This window comes from Lissotriton helveticus, chromosome 8 (assembly GCF_964261635.1).
Source record: "Lissotriton helveticus chromosome 8, aLisHel1.1, whole genome shotgun sequence".
NCBI classification, from domain to species: domain Eukaryota; kingdom Metazoa; phylum Chordata; class Amphibia; order Caudata; family Salamandridae; genus Lissotriton; species Lissotriton helveticus.
The window spans coordinates 1,215,363,770-1,215,381,610 of NC_136069.1; the positions used below are offsets into that span (position 1 = coordinate 1,215,363,770).

The 17,841-nt window shown below is 42.7% G+C and overlaps 1 protein-coding gene across 1 annotated transcript in view; it reads left to right on the forward strand.

The window, feature by feature from the left end:
• Window positions 1-12,449, forward strand: part of LOC144773874 (lysozyme g-like) — a 52,560-nt gene extending 40,111 nt beyond the window's left edge. The window contains exon 5 of the mRNA XM_078658958.1: window positions 12,313-12,449. Coding sequence (XP_078515084.1) covers window positions 12,313-12,449 — 137 coding nt within the window. The remainder of the gene's footprint in view (window positions 1-12,312) is intronic.
• Window positions 12,450-17,841: the final 5,392 nt, after the last annotated feature.

Sequence of the window (17,841 nt, forward strand, 5' to 3'; positions counted from 1 at the left end):
AGCATGCGGCAGACAAAATGGCTGCCGTGGATTCAAAATTATTATTATTATTCTTATTAGATTTTGTAGAGCGCGTAGTCACCCGTAAGTATCCCAGCGCTAAGATCCAATCAAACCAGAGGGACGCCCGGGGCGGGAGGGGGAGATCAGGGGAACAGGTGCGTTTTTAGCCGCTTCCTAAATCGATGCCATAACCAATGTCAAGATAACGGAAAAACCTAGATGTCTTTTGCTAACGCTCAACCTAATCGCCGTTTTATATACAACAGATGACCCTTTATGCTATTTTGGGGTAATCTGTGCTTTCATCTCGTATATCTATGCACATTATATTGGTCACTTCTTTATCCAAGGTCTCTTGTGCTTTTGCGGCATTCCTTCTAGATGATATACAGGCAGTTATACACATGGAACATAACATTGGGCCACAATGGATACACATACAACAGGTGAAAATCACTGCAATTACGATACATAGAATAGTCAGTAATTTCCAACCCCAGGCAGAGATCAAAGCCCAAAACCATCCCGCAAAAGTCTATGTGCCATTTTTCTCATGAATATCAGAAGCGATTTTATGTAGTTTAAGAATTGCCTCATATACAGAAGGTGAGTTATCTGGGATGAAAACACAACAACTACTTCCGATGACTTTACATGCTCCTCCTCTATCTGCTAACATTACATCAAGGACCATCCGGTTTTGGAGGGTTACAATTCTGGCAATTTGCAACTCTTCTGTAATATTTCCTAAAGCTACAGCAGTTTCATTAGTGACAACTTCTACAACTCTAGTTAATCGTAGTATTTTCCTTCTATTTAATGCAGCACCTACAAAGGGAAATAATCCTAAATTAAAATCAAGATATTGCTGTAAGCTAGTGTCGGTTTGGTCCACATCATCAATTCGAATTGTCTGTTTGTAGCGATTCATAGAAATAATTCTAAACATTTTAAAATCTCGATGATACGAAGCAGGTGCCAGAAAAACAGGGGGTAATAGAAAAGATACATAACATGTACCAGACCACCCTATAGGTAATCTGTGATATCCATGTCTTCCACATACTAAATACGTGTTATGTGACGCTAGAAAAGTACTGTCATTTATTCCATCCATATTTAATACAACAACACAGTCACTAGACCCAACTGGAATTCATCCAGTACTTTGTACACATAAATTTGCTTTTGTCCGTGTTACAGTAATTACAGATTCGTTGCTCGTAGTAGAGTCTCTCGTGTGGGTGAAAACATAAGGCGTAGAAGCATTGTCCGGTCGTTATTCTTCCCATTCCCATATAGTTCCATTCGCTTGGGGATACCCATGTTCATCTTGATAACACTCTTTATTCAGATGAAAGAGAAGTCCACCCACTGCAGGTTTTCTGTTCGAAAAGAGAAGAGTGTACCAGGCTCGACAAGAACCATTATGCGAAAAAGGAAGTGGAATAAACGGTGTTCCACCTTTCTTTTGATGAGCTGGAAGCATGCCACATATCCAACAATTTGTAGTATTTGTGGCATTGTGAGTGTGGTGGAGCATTTGAACAAAAGTATTATTCAAGTAAGATTCTCGATGCTTATACTCATGATAAGGAAGAGTGAAATCCTGGTGCTCTTCCGGAATAGGAGTAGTTGGAACCACCACAAACCCACGAGCAGGAGTCACTATCTCAACGGACCAAGCGATCACTGCTATAATCGTCAAAACAACAAACACACCTAATACTCCTAAAATCTTTTTCTTAGTAGTATTCATAGTCACAAGAGTCATCTTCAAACTAAAAAATAGAAAAAACAAAAATAGTCAATGAGCTCTTTACTCTGGGCAGACGTTGGTTTCTTCGCCACAGACCAAGACAGGTGTCACTACACTACGCAGGGCTGATCCCCCTCCCTTGTCATATCGGCTCTCCGTTTCCACTACCCAGAGCGGTTGCTCAACCAGTCTCGCAACAAAAAGAAAACTATAGGAATCACTTTCTTGAACTCAAATTGTATCGCGTTGCTCCAGAAGTTGTCTGGTCCGGGAAGAACTCCTCAGATCCGTCAGGTGATACAGCAGGGCCTTTCTCCGCAGTCAGGATGTCTCGATGATCGGTCAGCGCAGCAGGTTCCACCAAGGTCGGCAAGACCTTCCGGCAGTGGATGCTGTGCACCCAATTCCGTTTGTTGGTGACACGAACTGCCGTTCTCGTAGCGAGGAGTAACTGTTCCGGTCCACGCCACCTTGGTTCCAAGCTGCTTGACCTCTCGAAGGCTTTTATCATGACATAATCACCAGGACGGAGTTCATGGCCTTGACCTTGGGATTTATCGGGGAGCGCTTCTCGAACCTGTTGATGAATAGAAACAAAGCTATCAGTTAATTGTGCCAAATAGTCATTCATTAAAAACACAAGGTACATCATACACAGAGCTTGGTTTTGGAACTCCCCAAATATTCATCGGCCGTCCAAATACCACCTCATACGGGGTGAGACCCGTTCTAGAATGTGGTACTGATCTAATGGACATCTATGCCAATGGTAATGCATCTGGCCAAGTCAATTTCGTGGAGGCTACGATTTTCGGGATTTTTAGCTTCAGAGTAGCATTGTACCTTTCCACCAATCCTGCTGATTGTGGATGGAACACAGCATGAAACTTTTGCTTGATTCCCAATCCTTTCAGAACATACTTGATAACTTCCCCAACAAAATGAGGTCCGTTATCATTCCATAGGAGTCTGCAAACACCAAATCTGGGGAAGAATTCTTTCAGTAGCACCTTAGCAGTAGTAATCGCATTATTGTCTTTCGTGGGGTATGCCTCAATCCATTTACTGAAAGCACAAACCAAAACTAGAACATACTTTAAATTATTACACCGCTCAAGCTGGATATAGTCCATTTGCAGGACTTCAAAAGGTGCAGTTGGTGTAACAAAACCTCCAGATGGAACTCGCGTTCCCTTTCCAGGATTGTATTGCAAACAAATCAAGCAGGACTGTACTACTCTTTTAGCCGTGTTAACAATTTCTTGATGCTCCCACACTTGCATAAGCATTTTCGTTATTGCGGAAGCTCCAACATGTGCTAACCCATGTGCCATCTGGACCATAGGCTGTACGAAAGCTATACTCAGCTTCCATCAGTCCATCTGCGTATTTCTCCAACAACCTTCGTCATCTAACTCTCCATATTTTGACCACTATTCACGTTCTTGGTCAGAGGCTGTATCTCTCGCACTTCCTGCCTAGCATCGTGCCACCTTTCAGCTTGTGATTTCACTACATACATAGAAGTAGTGTTCCTGTGCATGGCAGTTTCACGTGCTACATGATCTACAAAGGCATTTCCCTGACCAATTTTATCTGTTACTTTCTTGTGTGCACTGCATTTTATGATAGCTACTTTCTTCGGATATGTCAATGCAGTCAAAAGATTATGCACCAAATCTCCGTGCATTATTTGTATTCCATGAGATGTAAGAAAGCCTCTTTCCTTCCAGAGTAGGCCAAAATCATGTGCTACTCCAAAAGCATAGCGGCTATCCGTATAAATGTTCACGCACAACCCAGCACTGAGCTCACATGCTCTCGTCAGAGCTATCAACTCAGCTGCTTGGGCTGATTTCTGTGGTATGCGAGCTGTCTCCACTATTGTTTCAAGTGTGGTAATTGCATATGCGGCTGAAGTCGTACCATCCGGCAACTTCAGGCAAGACCCATCAACCCACAATTCACCATCCACATCTGGAAGGGGCGTATCCTGTAAATCAATGCGACCCTTTGTCTGTTCCTCAGTCCGAAAAATACAATTGTGCGTTTCTTGTGACTGAGGCTGGGTCGCCGGATATGGCAACAAAGTGGCTGGATTCAGAGTTGCACATCTCCTCAATGTAATGTGAGGAGCTAGCAATGTCAATTCATATCCTGTAAGACGAGCACTGGTCAAATGCTGCGTTTTCGTCTGATTTAAAAGGGCATCAACAGCATGTGGTACTAACACTAACAATTTGTGTGACAAAACTATTCCCTCACTCTGTCGAATTGACACTGCTGTTGCTGTAACTGAACGAAAGCATCCAGGTAATGCTCTAGCAACAGGATCCAGAACTGCTGAGTAGTGAGCACACAGGCGTTGCTTATCGCCGTGTAACTGAACCAACACTGACAATGCACATCCGTCTTTCTCATGTACATAAAGTGTGAAAAGTTTCGTGTAATCTGGTGTACCTAACAGTGGTGCTGAGCAAAGGGCTTGTCGTAGTTGTCGAAAAGCACTTTCACATTCTTCTGTCCATGGGAGAGGTACTGGGGTATCTTTCGTCAAAAGTGCTAACAATGGTTTAACAATGTGTGAAAATCCCAAGATCCACTGTCTACAAAAGGAAGTAAGACCCAAAAACGCACGTACTCCTTTCTGTGTGGTAGGAACTGGTGTATCTAAAATTGCTTGTATGCGGTCTGATGTCAATGCACGTCCCTCCTTAGACAAAAGGTGACCTAAGTAGGTTACCTTTGGTCTACAATATTGCAATTTCTTCCGAGATACCTTATGATGATGTAAGGCAAGAAAAGAAAGCAAAGAGAGTGTACATTTTTCACACTTTTCTGGGGTGTCGGCTGCCAACAAGATGTCATCGACATATTGGATGAGAGCCACACCTTCAGGCAACACAAACAAATCAAGTTCCCTTTTCAATGCTTGACTGTAAATACTCGGACTCTCAGTATAGCCTTGAGGAACTCTACAAAATTGGTAAGATCGATTATTCAAAGTGAAACCGAACAAATATCGGCTATCAGGATGAATAGAGATCGAAAAGAAAGCGTTCTTCAAGTCTATCACAGAAAATGTAGTAGCAGCTGGGGGAACCAAAGTAAGGAATGTTGTGATGTCAGACACCACAGGATACTGTGGTATGACAATCCTATTCACCTCCCTTAAATCAATAATGAATCTGTAAAGACGCTTATCAGTATCTCTCTTCAGAATTGGAAGAATCGGGCTATTGCAAACATTGAATGGAACTTCCTCAACAACCCCAACCCGGATAAGATCATGTACAATTTGTATGAGTGCTTCTTCTCCCTCCTGTGAAATCCGGTATTGTGGCAATCGGGGTAACACAGCTCCCTCCTTAACACTGATCTGAACTGGAGGAATTACCATCTGACCCACATCAGTATCTGATGTAGCCCAGAGGGACTCAGGAAGAGTGGCCAATGCAACGTCTTCTTTAACAAGACAAATTCTGTCAAATTCGGAATAATTATCATTTAAAATGACTCGTACCCCTTCAGGAGAACATCGTATCGTGGCTCTAAAGTACTTCAGCATGTCAAGGCCTACAATATTGTCTGGTGTATTAGGGGAAAGCAAAAATGGGCATGAAGCACTGAATTTATCAACATGAAGTGGAAGTGGTTGTGACAATGGGCTAAGGGAAGGTGTTCCATCGAAACCTATTGAAGTAATAGTCGTGCCAGACAGGGGAGCCCTCAGAACCAATTGTTTAGATAAAGCGCTACGAGTAGCTCCTGTATCGACCAGAAACCGATCAGTAGAACCCAAAACATGTGCTGTAACATAGGGACCCGTCTGATCTACTGGAACTTCAATTGATTCCTTACCCCATCCTAGGCAATCCTATGCATGAGCTGAATCGTACAGATCAGGCTGAACATAATCGGACATCTGATATTGATTTCGCCTATCAAAGGTGTTCTGTCTATACTGTGGGCGTACATTTGCATCAGATCAAACACGATCATTCACATTTCCCCGAGCATCTGAAGATCCTGAACCATTTCTCCCTTGGCCCCGCCCACGAGCATCCTGTGGGGGACGCAATAATGGGCAATTACGCATCCAATGGCTGGACTGCTTACAATATGCACATTGATTAATATTCAAATTCGTACGAGTGTAAGGAGTATTGAGAGATGTTCGTCTACCTCTATCATAGTTTCTATCAGGGCCCCTATCATAACCTCTAGAAGGCGGGCCATATACCTGGGCCATCATAACTTTCGTTTTTAACTCTTTAGATTTCTTGTCCTCATTCCCCTTAGCTTCCGCTTCTTGGCGCTCATAATACTGAGCCATCGTTAAAACAGAGGCCGGAGAGGAGGTAGTCCAAGAACTCACACTAGCTTTTAAACAGCTAGCTATCCCTGGTAACAAATTCGTAACATATTTATCAACAAACAGATGTCTGCCGGTATCATCTGTTAAAGATTGGCCGCTAAAATCATGAAAAGTTTCTTCAAAATGTGTGAAAAAATCTGAAACCGATTCATCTGCCTTTTGCTTACAGGACGCTAACATCGTCCAATCAATCTTTTTAGGGGGAATAATCATTTTAAGTTTAGTCAAAATGGCTGCAGGAAGATTCAATATTAACCGATGCGGCTTTTGGGCGGGTTCTCTATCGACATCCAACTGTTCAAGATCTTTCCATTCAGCACCCAAAATAACACGATCGTCAATCTTACGAACTGTTCGCCACATGTCTGGGGGTAAAATTAAACCGAAAAACAAATCTATATCGCGTAAGGTCATAGTGCAAGAATTTAAGGCGCCTTCAACTTCCTCATAAAAGGCCGCCGGGTTTTTACGCGGGTCAGGCAACGCCTTTTTAAGCGCCATTACATCTGCTCTATTCCACGGAGTGTATACCCAATTATAAATAAAATAACCCTTGGAATCAGCAGAATTTTTATCATCATCGTCTCCCTTTCCTATAGGAGGAACATACAAGGGTGCGGCTTCCCGCATAGGTTTCATTTGGGCAGATTTTATCTTATCTGTCTCGGAGAGAGAAGACGGCGATACTCCATTCGGATTAGGCTGTGGAACGCTGTCCGCATTCTTTTTCTGCTCCTTCAGCTGGGACGCCTCATTTCGTAATTTAACCAGTCGTCTAATCGCGTCTGGTACCTGAGAAAAAACAAAAGAGCCATCACGTAAGAGTCTATGATCATTCGCTATATCAGTTGGTTCTAACACCGAAGAGTATTTCCGAAACATTTCTATGACTTCTTCAGCAAATATCTGCTCCTTTTCTGACCAATCCTTTATGCTAGCTAAGATATCGGGAGCAGAATGAGTACTACGCTGTGCTTTACGAGCAGCCTGCCGTAGTTCGGACAAACGTTCAGCTGATAACATGGATCGAGTATCCCGCGTTTTCTGTTGCTCCGAGTCAGAGTCAGAGCCGTCTCCGGGCGGAGCGGTTGGAACGGCATACGGGGTGGAGGTCGATCTAATAACAAAAAATCATCTTGTGGTTTATTAAGGACAGGATAGAGAGGCTGACGGACAGGATATTGGCCAGATATCTGTAATCTACGTTCCTTATACTCTCGCTCCTGTAGTTCTTTTGTTTCTTTCTTTCGCAACTCAAGCGCTTTCTCATACACACTCTTTCGCTGCTCTTTTTCAATCAACGCTTGCTCACGCTTTTCTTGCTGCCGTACTTCTTTCTCCCACATTCGCAAACTCTCAAACATATCACGCCTAGATTTTTGCTCAAACAAACATTGCTCCACATACTCAACCTTTCGCGCATCAAATGACCCATGCAATGGCCACCGTAACTCAGGATCCTTTTTGGTATATTTGTGCCACAACGTGCTGTACATTATGGCAGAAAGACCAAACTTCACATACATATCTCTATTAGGTGTCCCCTCGGGGGGAGCCGGCTGTGATTCTTCAAGTCACAAACTGGTACCCTTACAAAAGCAGCACAACCTTCGATGTGCGCTAAAAACAGGCATGTCGAAAGAAATAGCGCAAAATATACACTATTTATAGGGAAAGAGCGCTTAAGGTACCTTCTTAGTACATCGCGCTATACAAACAAAGTTTGAGGAAAAGTCCTCGCATTACCTGCCTATATTAGCTGCAGTTCATATATTTCCCAAATACATATCCAAATCCAAGTAGACTAGTCTGATTTCCAAAATACAAATATGCCACGGTAAGCGTTTCCTAAAACTATCTTACCACTCAAGGGCATCCAAATTCCAAGACCTACAACAGGTGCCGCAAAATGGCTCTTACCAATCATAGGCTGTCCAGGTTCCAACTGCCAAGTTCTAAATTCGACCAAACGGTCACTGCACGGCGGACCAACAGAAGAGATCTCAGTCGGGGACCGGCGCCTCCTGGATGGTCGGATCGGAAAGTAGGGAAGAACCGCCTCGGGTGCCAAGACTCGGGTCTCCTCTGGCAGCGATCGCTTCCTCAGCGAAGTTCCGAACCGTCGTCACGACCAATCCTTCGGGCATCCGAGTCGCCGATGAGCCCCACGTGCCGGCGCCAATTTGTCGTAGCAGACCCCAGCCAGGCCCGCTAGTGCAAGGGGTTCGCCCTTCTGTGCACAAAAGTCCGCAGACTCCAAAGGAAAAAGTTGGCATGGAAACTGGAAATACAAAACATAACGTTTATTACACCTCATGAGGTGGTGCTAAAATTCAACCAGTACCCTTCGGCACTGCGAGAAGTAGCACAAAGGGCTACTGAACACATGGTTTATTTATACACACACAGGGGCTCAAAAGAAGGCGGTACAAAGCATAAGAGCACATTTTATGTCCATACATGGTAATATTGAGAGGCACAATCGATCAGTGGGTGGAGCTATCAGTCGTAGGGATCTCGGCGAACACATTCCAATCTAAGGCCAACCATTAACAGATGTAGGCCCTAACGGTCAACGAAGAACACAAAAAAGCTATTAATAGCTTGTTGCTGGGCAGTTTAGAGGCCATGAGCAGAAAGGTAGGACAACGCACATGGTCGACACGAGGTAGCATGCGGCAGACAAAATGGCTGCCGTGGATTCAAAATGGATGCCATAACCAATGTCAAGATAACGGAAAAACCTAGATGTCTTTTGCTAACGCTCAACCTAATCGCCGTTTTATATACAACAGGTAACTCGTTTTTTTAACAACTTTAAACAAGTTTCGACTGCCATTACATTATATCACTTATGTCGCATCAGGCTTATACTTATATGCACAGGAGGGCATATAGACCAGCAAACGGTGGGAAGTCATTATCACAATTGAACACATTCCGTTCTTTAGTCTGAGTCTTGTAGAGTAATAGTTTCTAATGCCTCAACCCAGGTAATCACACCAGTTCTGGTAGGTGTGGTATTGTCCCGTCACTTGTGATGTAGGTGTGAAACGGGGTCCATATCTTGTCAAATGTGGGCAATGTATCCATCAGGGTGTCTGTGAGGCACTCTGTTGCATGTATTGTCCATACCGTCACCACTAGTTTATCATTGGTAAAGAATAGTTCCTCCATTTCTGGGCTATCATATGCGGGCTACTAGTAAGAGTGGGGCTATTAAATTTTCCTCATCTCAAGAAAGGGGGTGAAGTTTGTCCACCTTCATATGGCCTAAAATAGTTATTTGTGTCAACTAAGGAAGCTCAATGTTTGTGATTCCCTTTATGAGTTCTAAAACTTGGCCCCAAAATGTCTGGATTTTTCAGCATGCCCACCACATATGGATAGAAGTCCCCCGTCAATGACGACCCCTACAACAACTGTCGGAAGCATCACATGTCGCTCTCAGATAAACTGGGGTCATGTACCAGGACCGTAACATTAATTTGAAAGCATGTGACCTGCGTTGGAGACGTGGGGAGGATTTCTTCTCTCTAACACATATTTGGATCCTGTCAGCCTCGATCAATGTGAGGGCAAGGTCCGTTGACCATTGTACTGTGTACGTTAATTGTGTTAAGGAGTAGGTCTGTCTAGGGAGTAATAAAGATGCAAGAGTGGCTTCCTAGTGTCTCTATCTGTGATAATATCCTCTACTCCTGTCATCTCCCTTCACCAAATTCTCTCACTCTAGGGAATCTAGCCCAGTGTAGGAGTTGTGTGATATGGTAGAGGTCCTTGAGTCTGAACTTAAAATCGGCAGATAGGTCACTAGTCTTCGGAATGCCATTAGAATAGAGGTAGCCAAGACAGAGCAGGTCACTTCACTGCGGAAACTCTTGTAACACCTTGGCTCCCCCACTGTCTCACAGGTTTTGAACAGGCAAGCCTGAAGCATCAAAGACCCTTTAGTTAACAAAAGGTCACTGAAATTAGTACTATCTTTGACCATCAGAGAGAGGGATTTGGGCCCTAGATCATGGGAATTTTAATGTGAATGTTCATCCAGTCCAGTGTTCCACTGAAGGTCTGAGCGACATCATATTCAATCACCATACGGGTCAAGTTAAGTCGTTAAAGACAGTCTTAGTTTTGAGTAGAAACTGATGTGTAATTGTATATAGGCATGTCTCATTTAAACACATTCGCACAAACAGTGGAGAGCCACCTGTTGGCACATTGAGGGTATTGCAATGAGTGAGGAGAAATGGCATAGCGGATCGAGCAAGCCATTGAATTACTCTCATTCTTTCTGAATGCCATACCCTCTTTCCTCCTATGTTATGTTATGTTACTAGTATTTGTTGAGTGCATGTACACCAGGACGGGTTATTGACGCTTGGGTAACAGAAGCACTGTGCACTACTCACAGTGTTTAGCCATATGCTAGCTTATAAAGCCATGTTTTTAGTAATTGCCAGAATCTCAGGTAGCTAGGGGTGTCTCTTATCACAGGAGTTAGGGAGTTCCAGATGAGAGGGGCCAGAACTGAAAATCTGGAAACTCCCATATTCGTCCTTTTAAATGTGGGAATTGTGAGAAGGTTCATGTGGATGGATCTTAAGTTATGATTGGGAATATGTTTTTGAATTTGTGCTGATATGAAAGCTGGGTTTGTTCTGTGAAAGGATTTAAAAATGCTGTAGCTTGTCTTGAAGATGGTCCTTTGTTCTATAGTAAGTCTTTTATCGGAAGGGTAATGTGACAGTGTCTGAGTTGATGGAAATTTAACCTGGCTGCCTGGCTCTGGGCCAAGCGAACTCTGCGCTTGAGGCCTTTTGAGAGGCCCGGGTAGGAAGAGTTTGCGTAGTCTACCCTAGAGATGACCAGGGCAATGACTACTTGGACAAGGGTCTCAAAGTTAAGGAATTTCCTGATTTCCTGAGTCTTCGGATTTGTAAGAACCAGGAAGAAGTGACGGGTCCTAGCTGAGGCTTGAGAGAGAGATCCTCATCAATGAGGACTCAGAGACTTTTTACTGACTCCTTGGGCTGTGGGGGAATGCTCATCACTGGGGGCCAAACCAAGGGAACCGAAAATCATACTTGTTTCTGGTTATGACAATTGTGGGCCCGATTCACAAAGGTAATCTGATACAAAATCCTAACTTTACGACTTTCGGTATTCACAAAAGGTATTTAGGAGAAGTAAAGTTAGGATTCCTAGCTTTACTAATCCTAAACTGAGACAAAATCCTAACTTTATGACTTTCGGTATTCACAAAAGGCATTTAGGAGCAGTAAAGATAGGATTCCTAGCTCTGCTACTCCTAAATGCCTTTTGTGAATACCGAAAGTTGTAAAGTCAGGATTTTGTCTCAGATTACTTTTTGTGAATCGGGCCCTTCGTTTTTTTCAGAATTTAACCTCGGATAAATGCTGTTCATCCAATCACAAATGAATAGCATTGTGTTTTGAAAGGTTCCTGTGATTCAGATGAGTTCTTAATCGTAAAGAGTAGCCACATGTCATCTGTGTAGTTGTAGATTCTAAAGAATGGAGCAATCAGCAAAAAAAAAAGCTTATACATTCCACTGCACATTCTCTCACCCCAATCTTTTGACATGATTGAGGAGAATGGAGAGAACTTCTGAATGCACCAGAAAGATGAAGAAAAAAGACCAGAATGACCCTAACCCCTTGTGCAGACCTGCTTGGGCAGCATCTAGTAGGCCACGCTCTTCAGTAAACGTGTACAGTTGCAAATGTACCGTGATTTGGTGAGTTTAGAAATGAAAGGAAAAAGGATATTGGAAGGAAGATGACCAGAGGTGTGGGATCAGCCTTGGGTTTTCAATAGAGTTATGACAATGGCATGCCCACTCGCACCCTGGACGCCACCATGGCCAAGCAGTACATGGTTCATGCCCCTTTCTTCTGAGGAAAACAATTAGATCAGGAGCAAGTACAGGTCTTTACTCCATAAACCGTGGCTAGTCAATACTGTCTCAGCAACATTAGAGGAAAAGTCGCTCTCCACCTGTGTGACCTAGATAAGAAATAGAGCAACCTGCACTCAATAACGGGTGCATTATTTAAATAATTAAAAAATATATTTTGTGTGTGTTAAACAAACTTGCGGAAAATGTATTAAGTTTACTTCTGCGTGTTTTATTTACTTTTAATTGTAGGTGGAATTGCTGCATATAATGCTGGGCCTGGAAACATCAAAAACTACGCAAACCTGGACAATGCCACAACCGGCCGTGACTATTCCAATGATGTGGTGGCTCGCGCACAATATTTTAAACAAAGTGGATTTAAATAATTACGTGGAACACCTGCCTTTAAAAATGTATACAGTATGACTCTTTTACATGAAAATGTTTTGAAAAACAATTTTGTCCGAATTCAGTCTAATAATCATACTTATGATGAATAAAAATAAAATACAGCGTAATCTTTAATTATTAACTCTGTCCACCAATGAACATTCCATCTGCATTATTGACGTTGTGGACAAATGGAATTTAATGCTATCTCTGTGTGTTTCAACAGTGTCGGAATGTTATTTTAAAATAATGGCTACAGAAAAAGTTAACATCCTGCGACATGCGTAGAATTATCACTCTGCAATCTAACCTCCATATTTCTTTTTCACAAACACTTTTGGAGCAGGAATGTTTGCAGTGATTCAGACGATTTACTGAAAGACATAATCTTTCAATCGTGCCCTGGAACTGGTTACTCACAAAGGAACACAAAGAAAAAGATTATCAGCAGATAAAATGCACATTTAGAAGGACTTTTCCACAATGATACTCTATTCCCCTACGTGTGAGCCACCACTGGCACGGTTTTTTCGAAAATTTGGAAAGTGGCATTTGTTCAGCTCTCCTGACTTTCCACAATACATTCCTCCTTTTAATATTCATGCATATTTTTATTAAAAATGCATGGCTCACAACACTTCCAATCGTTGTACTTGGGAAAATTGGAGTCACTTAAATACATCAAATACATCAGGTTTACTTAAGAAGACAACACAAAAAATGAAATAATTTCGTATTAATCATACAGCCACCATTATACTGTCCGTGAAAGTCATTCATAAATTCTTCATGTACAATGCCCTCACATATCCCACAGGGTTTGGCTAGCATTTGCCGGGTATAGAACGAATTTTTTTAATGTTTTGGTGCTGTTGGGCATGTGGAATATCAGGTCACCTTGACACCATAATCAGGGGTTGGATCAATTGTGGTGACAAATGATCACACTACAAAATAGCTCATCTAGAGTCATTACCACATTGACTACATTGAAATATCCCTGATCTGTTTGGAGCATAACGTTGAGAAAAAGAGAAAGAGAGTGTGTCTGACAGACAGTGTGCGAAAGAGAGACAAAATAAGCGACAGAGAAAAGGAACAAGAAAGTGAAAAGCACACTTCAGTACAATATATATTATAAATTGACAACATTTCTTAGAGAGCTGGTATTCTATACTATTAATGGACAGTATCTGCACTTTTTACTAAATGTTGAGTGACTAGGTAATTACAAATGTCTCCTATGTACATCACCTACAATGACCAATCATGCACAGATGCTGCGCATCTTTAATGTAAATATTGCATATTTAAAGATGCCAGCAAAAGGCCTGTATTGTCAACAGTCGTCTGTATAAAGCCAAGATGCATCTATTCATAATTGACATTTTCTCGAAAAAATATGGGAATCTCAAAACTGTAAGACGAATTCATGCAATATCTCTCCCTCTCATTCCCTTATATCACTCTTCTTCCAGAGATACCCTGCAGATGCTCAAACACCCTCAGCTGGACATTGGGACTGGCTCACAGACACCCTTGGCTAGAGGTTAGATGGCCCCAACACACCCTTGGAAAATCCAAGCCAGCATGCAGTTCCACAGCAAAAGACCTCTCGCAGTCAGTCCTCCAGAGACCTTCAGCCTGCATTAAGATCAAATAACCCAGAGAGACCCTTTTACCACCCAAAAGGCCCTCAGACAGCCTTCAGGCAGTCAAGCTAGTCCTGAAATACCACTAGTTAGCTCTGAGAGATTGTCAGCCTTTGATCACGGACAAGAAGATAGCAGAAATGAAACCCTCATACCATCCAGTGACATCATGTCCTCTGGCACTACCAGTGGGTCCTCAAATACCCCCAGACGTGACATCATTCACTCCCCTGTCATCTTCAGCCACAACTGTGCTGGCCCTCAGAGGTGCTTAGTCTCTTTCTGACACCTGATTCAGTCTCGAATTTCCCAAGGCAGATCTCTGAGACTATCAGCCTACCTTCAAATACCAATCATCAGATGCCCTCAGATTCCACGAGTTTGTCCATAAACGTGCCATTTAACCCATGAGCCACCCCAGTTCTCCTTCACACACAATCAGACAGTCTACAGAGGCCCTCTCCAAGCCCCCTAGCCTTCAAACAAGGCCCAAAAGAAGACTTTACAAAGGAAAATCTACTTTGGGCCCTTATTGAACCTCAATAGTGTTACCATTGAATTCATGAAATTGACTAGAAAGGAAAGCTCTACATTTATGGTAATTCCTGCGTCTGACTATCACACGCCTGGCCTGTGCCTCCTAAAGTCCATTGGTTTTGTGGCAGTATCAATCACAAGACAGGCCTATGTTTCTGAAAACCTGCTACAGATGAGTGTCTCATATGCAAGTGTGCTCTAAGTCATGCTTCCTTTCTATTTTTTAACATACCCACTGCCCTCCTAGTTCTCTTATAATTACCCCTATTACCCTTACTTTATTGTCTACTTGCCCAATGACATGAGAGTGACTTTCAGCCAATCCTAATGTTTTAGCCAACAAATCTACTGCACTTTAGGACAAAAACATGTGACTGGCTTAATGTCATTCTCATGTCAAAGTGTAAGTTGACCGCTATGCACTTGCAACTAGTCCAAAACTACCACTCCCTTAAAGGGTCTTTACAGAGACCAAAGAGGCTGAAACGAGTTTTCATTATGAGAAAAAACAAGCAACTTGATGTGTGCAGTGCCTGAACAAAGAGAGGAGAAGAAGAAAGTAGATTGCCTTATGTGCTAAGAACTTGCCTCACGTAGACCAGGCCGGCAGATCCAGCTGTGACATTTGCTGCTGTGAGCTTCGGTCTGCAAGCTGATGCAAGTAAGCAGTTTCCAGCATTTTGACTGAAATCCATTTGCACCCAACACTGCTGAACTAGCTGGGAACAACCAAGTCACTAATCCGCCTACTGATCCCCCTCTGCTTTAGTGGTGAGTTGCCTCCCCACCTTCCTTGCTGTTCTGATGTGTTCTACTCCATGGCACTTTAAAACTGATGCATGACCTACAGCACACAACCAACATGGGTTGAACATTTAGCTGAATGCTCTGAGCTGTGTGCACAGACAGACATCATGTTTAGGCTCCATCACACAGATCACATTTCTGTCCTAATTTATACAGTTACAATATTCGAATGCAGCTTGTGAACAAGGTCCAGGAGGGACCGAAACACGTCCAATTGTTTTTTTCTTAGAAGCAACAGGACCTTGTTTTGTGTGTGTGTGTGTGTGTGTATGTGTATATATATAGGTAGATTAGATTGATATTAACCTACAGCAAAGAAAATCAGCACATCATGAACACAAATGAACAAACATTGGAACATACTATGGGAAATATGTGGAACTGCGATGGGATTGATACACAGAGGAGATCATGCTTTGGCTAAGATTTATCAATGACCTTTTCATAATTTGGAATGCCACAACTGATGAATTATTGGAATACTTTAACATATTGAATATTAATGAAGTGGGTCTAAACTTCACGTGACACAAGCACAAAGATTGTTCAGTATTTAGACGTACAAGTATGTATTGAAGAGAATCAGGTGAAAACCACTGTACATCGAAAACCAACTGACACTAATAGGATATACTATAGATCAAGCTTCCATCAGTAAGCATTGAAGAAAAGTATCCCATATGGGGTGTTTTTAAGGATGAAACGTAATTGCTCAGATGAGAAAGAATTCAAAATAAAAACAAAGGAAACAGGAAGGCAAAAAAAGAGCTGAGGCAATTACTCGAGCACAGACCTCGATGAATAAGAAAAAGAACAAAATAATGAAAACAATGGAAGAAGACAAGCAAAAGATTGTATTGATATTAACCTACAGGAAAGAAAATTAGCAAATCATGAACATCATGAACAAACATTGGACCATACTAAGGAGAGACCCAGATATTGGGAACAGCCTGGAAGAAAGATTGAATGTGACATACAGAAGGGCCCCCTCATTGAAAGACGAATTGGTATACAGTCATTTTACAAGGCTGAAAATTGAATCATGGTTAGAACAATATCAAAGAAGATTCAATAAATGCGAAAATTCAAGGCATGCCAAATAGGAAAAAACATCAAAGAAATTAAAAATTTCAAAGGAAGAATGTTTATGATTGATGAAAGAAGTAACTGTGAAACTACCTATGTTGTATATATGCTTGAATGGCAATGTGGCCTACGGTATATAGGGAGCACAATCTGCCCATTAAAAAAGAGAATTTTAGAACATATCCACTAGAAAATAATGACATGAATTATGCAATGCAAACACAAGGAGATGATGGGTCGAGCGCTGAAACTTTTAAGACACTCACCCCCAGTCACAGATCTTGGTTAAATCCATCATCATTTCTTAGCTCACTTCGCCATCCCAGTTCAAACACAGCTATATGCAAATCAGTCTTGACCATGTGGCTCATGGAAACAGTCCAGCCCGAACTGAATAGCCATGTCTTCCCTGGACTGGAAACAAGCATCCTGGGACCAGTTTTGGGGTAACACCCTTCATCAGCCAGGCTAGCTTGAATCCAATGGCAAAGTGAGCAAGGGACCCGCGTCTGGGCATACAGTGCCAACTTATGGCGAACAAAGCAAACACAAGGAGATGATGGACGGAGCGCCATAACATTTCAGACACTCACCCCCAGTAACAGATCTGGGTTGAATCCATCATTATTCTTTAGCTCACTTCGCCACCCCAGTTTAGACACAGCTATATGCAAGTCAGTCTTGACCCTGTGCTCATGGGAACAGTCCAGCCCAAACTGCAAAGCCATATCTTCCCTGGACCGGAAACAAGCATCCTGGGACAGCTTTCGAGGTAGCACCCTTCATCAGCCAGGCTAGCTGAAATCCAGTGGCAAAGCGAGCACGTGACCCACTTCTGGGCATACCCTGACAATTTAGGGCGAACAAAGCAAACACAAGGAGATGATGGACGGGGCACTGAAACTTTTCAGACACTCACCTCCACACAGATCTGGGTTGAATCCATCATCATTCTTTAGCTCACTTCGCCACCCTAGTTCAGACACAAACAGCTATATGCAAATCCCTCTTGACCCTGTGCCTCATGGGAACAGTCCAACCCAAACTGCAAAGCCATGTCTTCCTTGGACTGGAAACAAGCATCCTTGGACCAGTTTCGGGGTAACACCACTCATCAGCCAGGCTAGCTTGAATCCAGTGGTAAAGTGAGCAAGGGACCCACGTCTGGGCATACAATGCCAACTTAGGGTGAACAAAGCAAACACAAGGAGATGATGGACGGATCGCTGAAACTTTTCAGACACTCACCCCCAGTCACAGATCTGGGTTGAATACATCATCATTTTTTGGCTCACTTTGACAC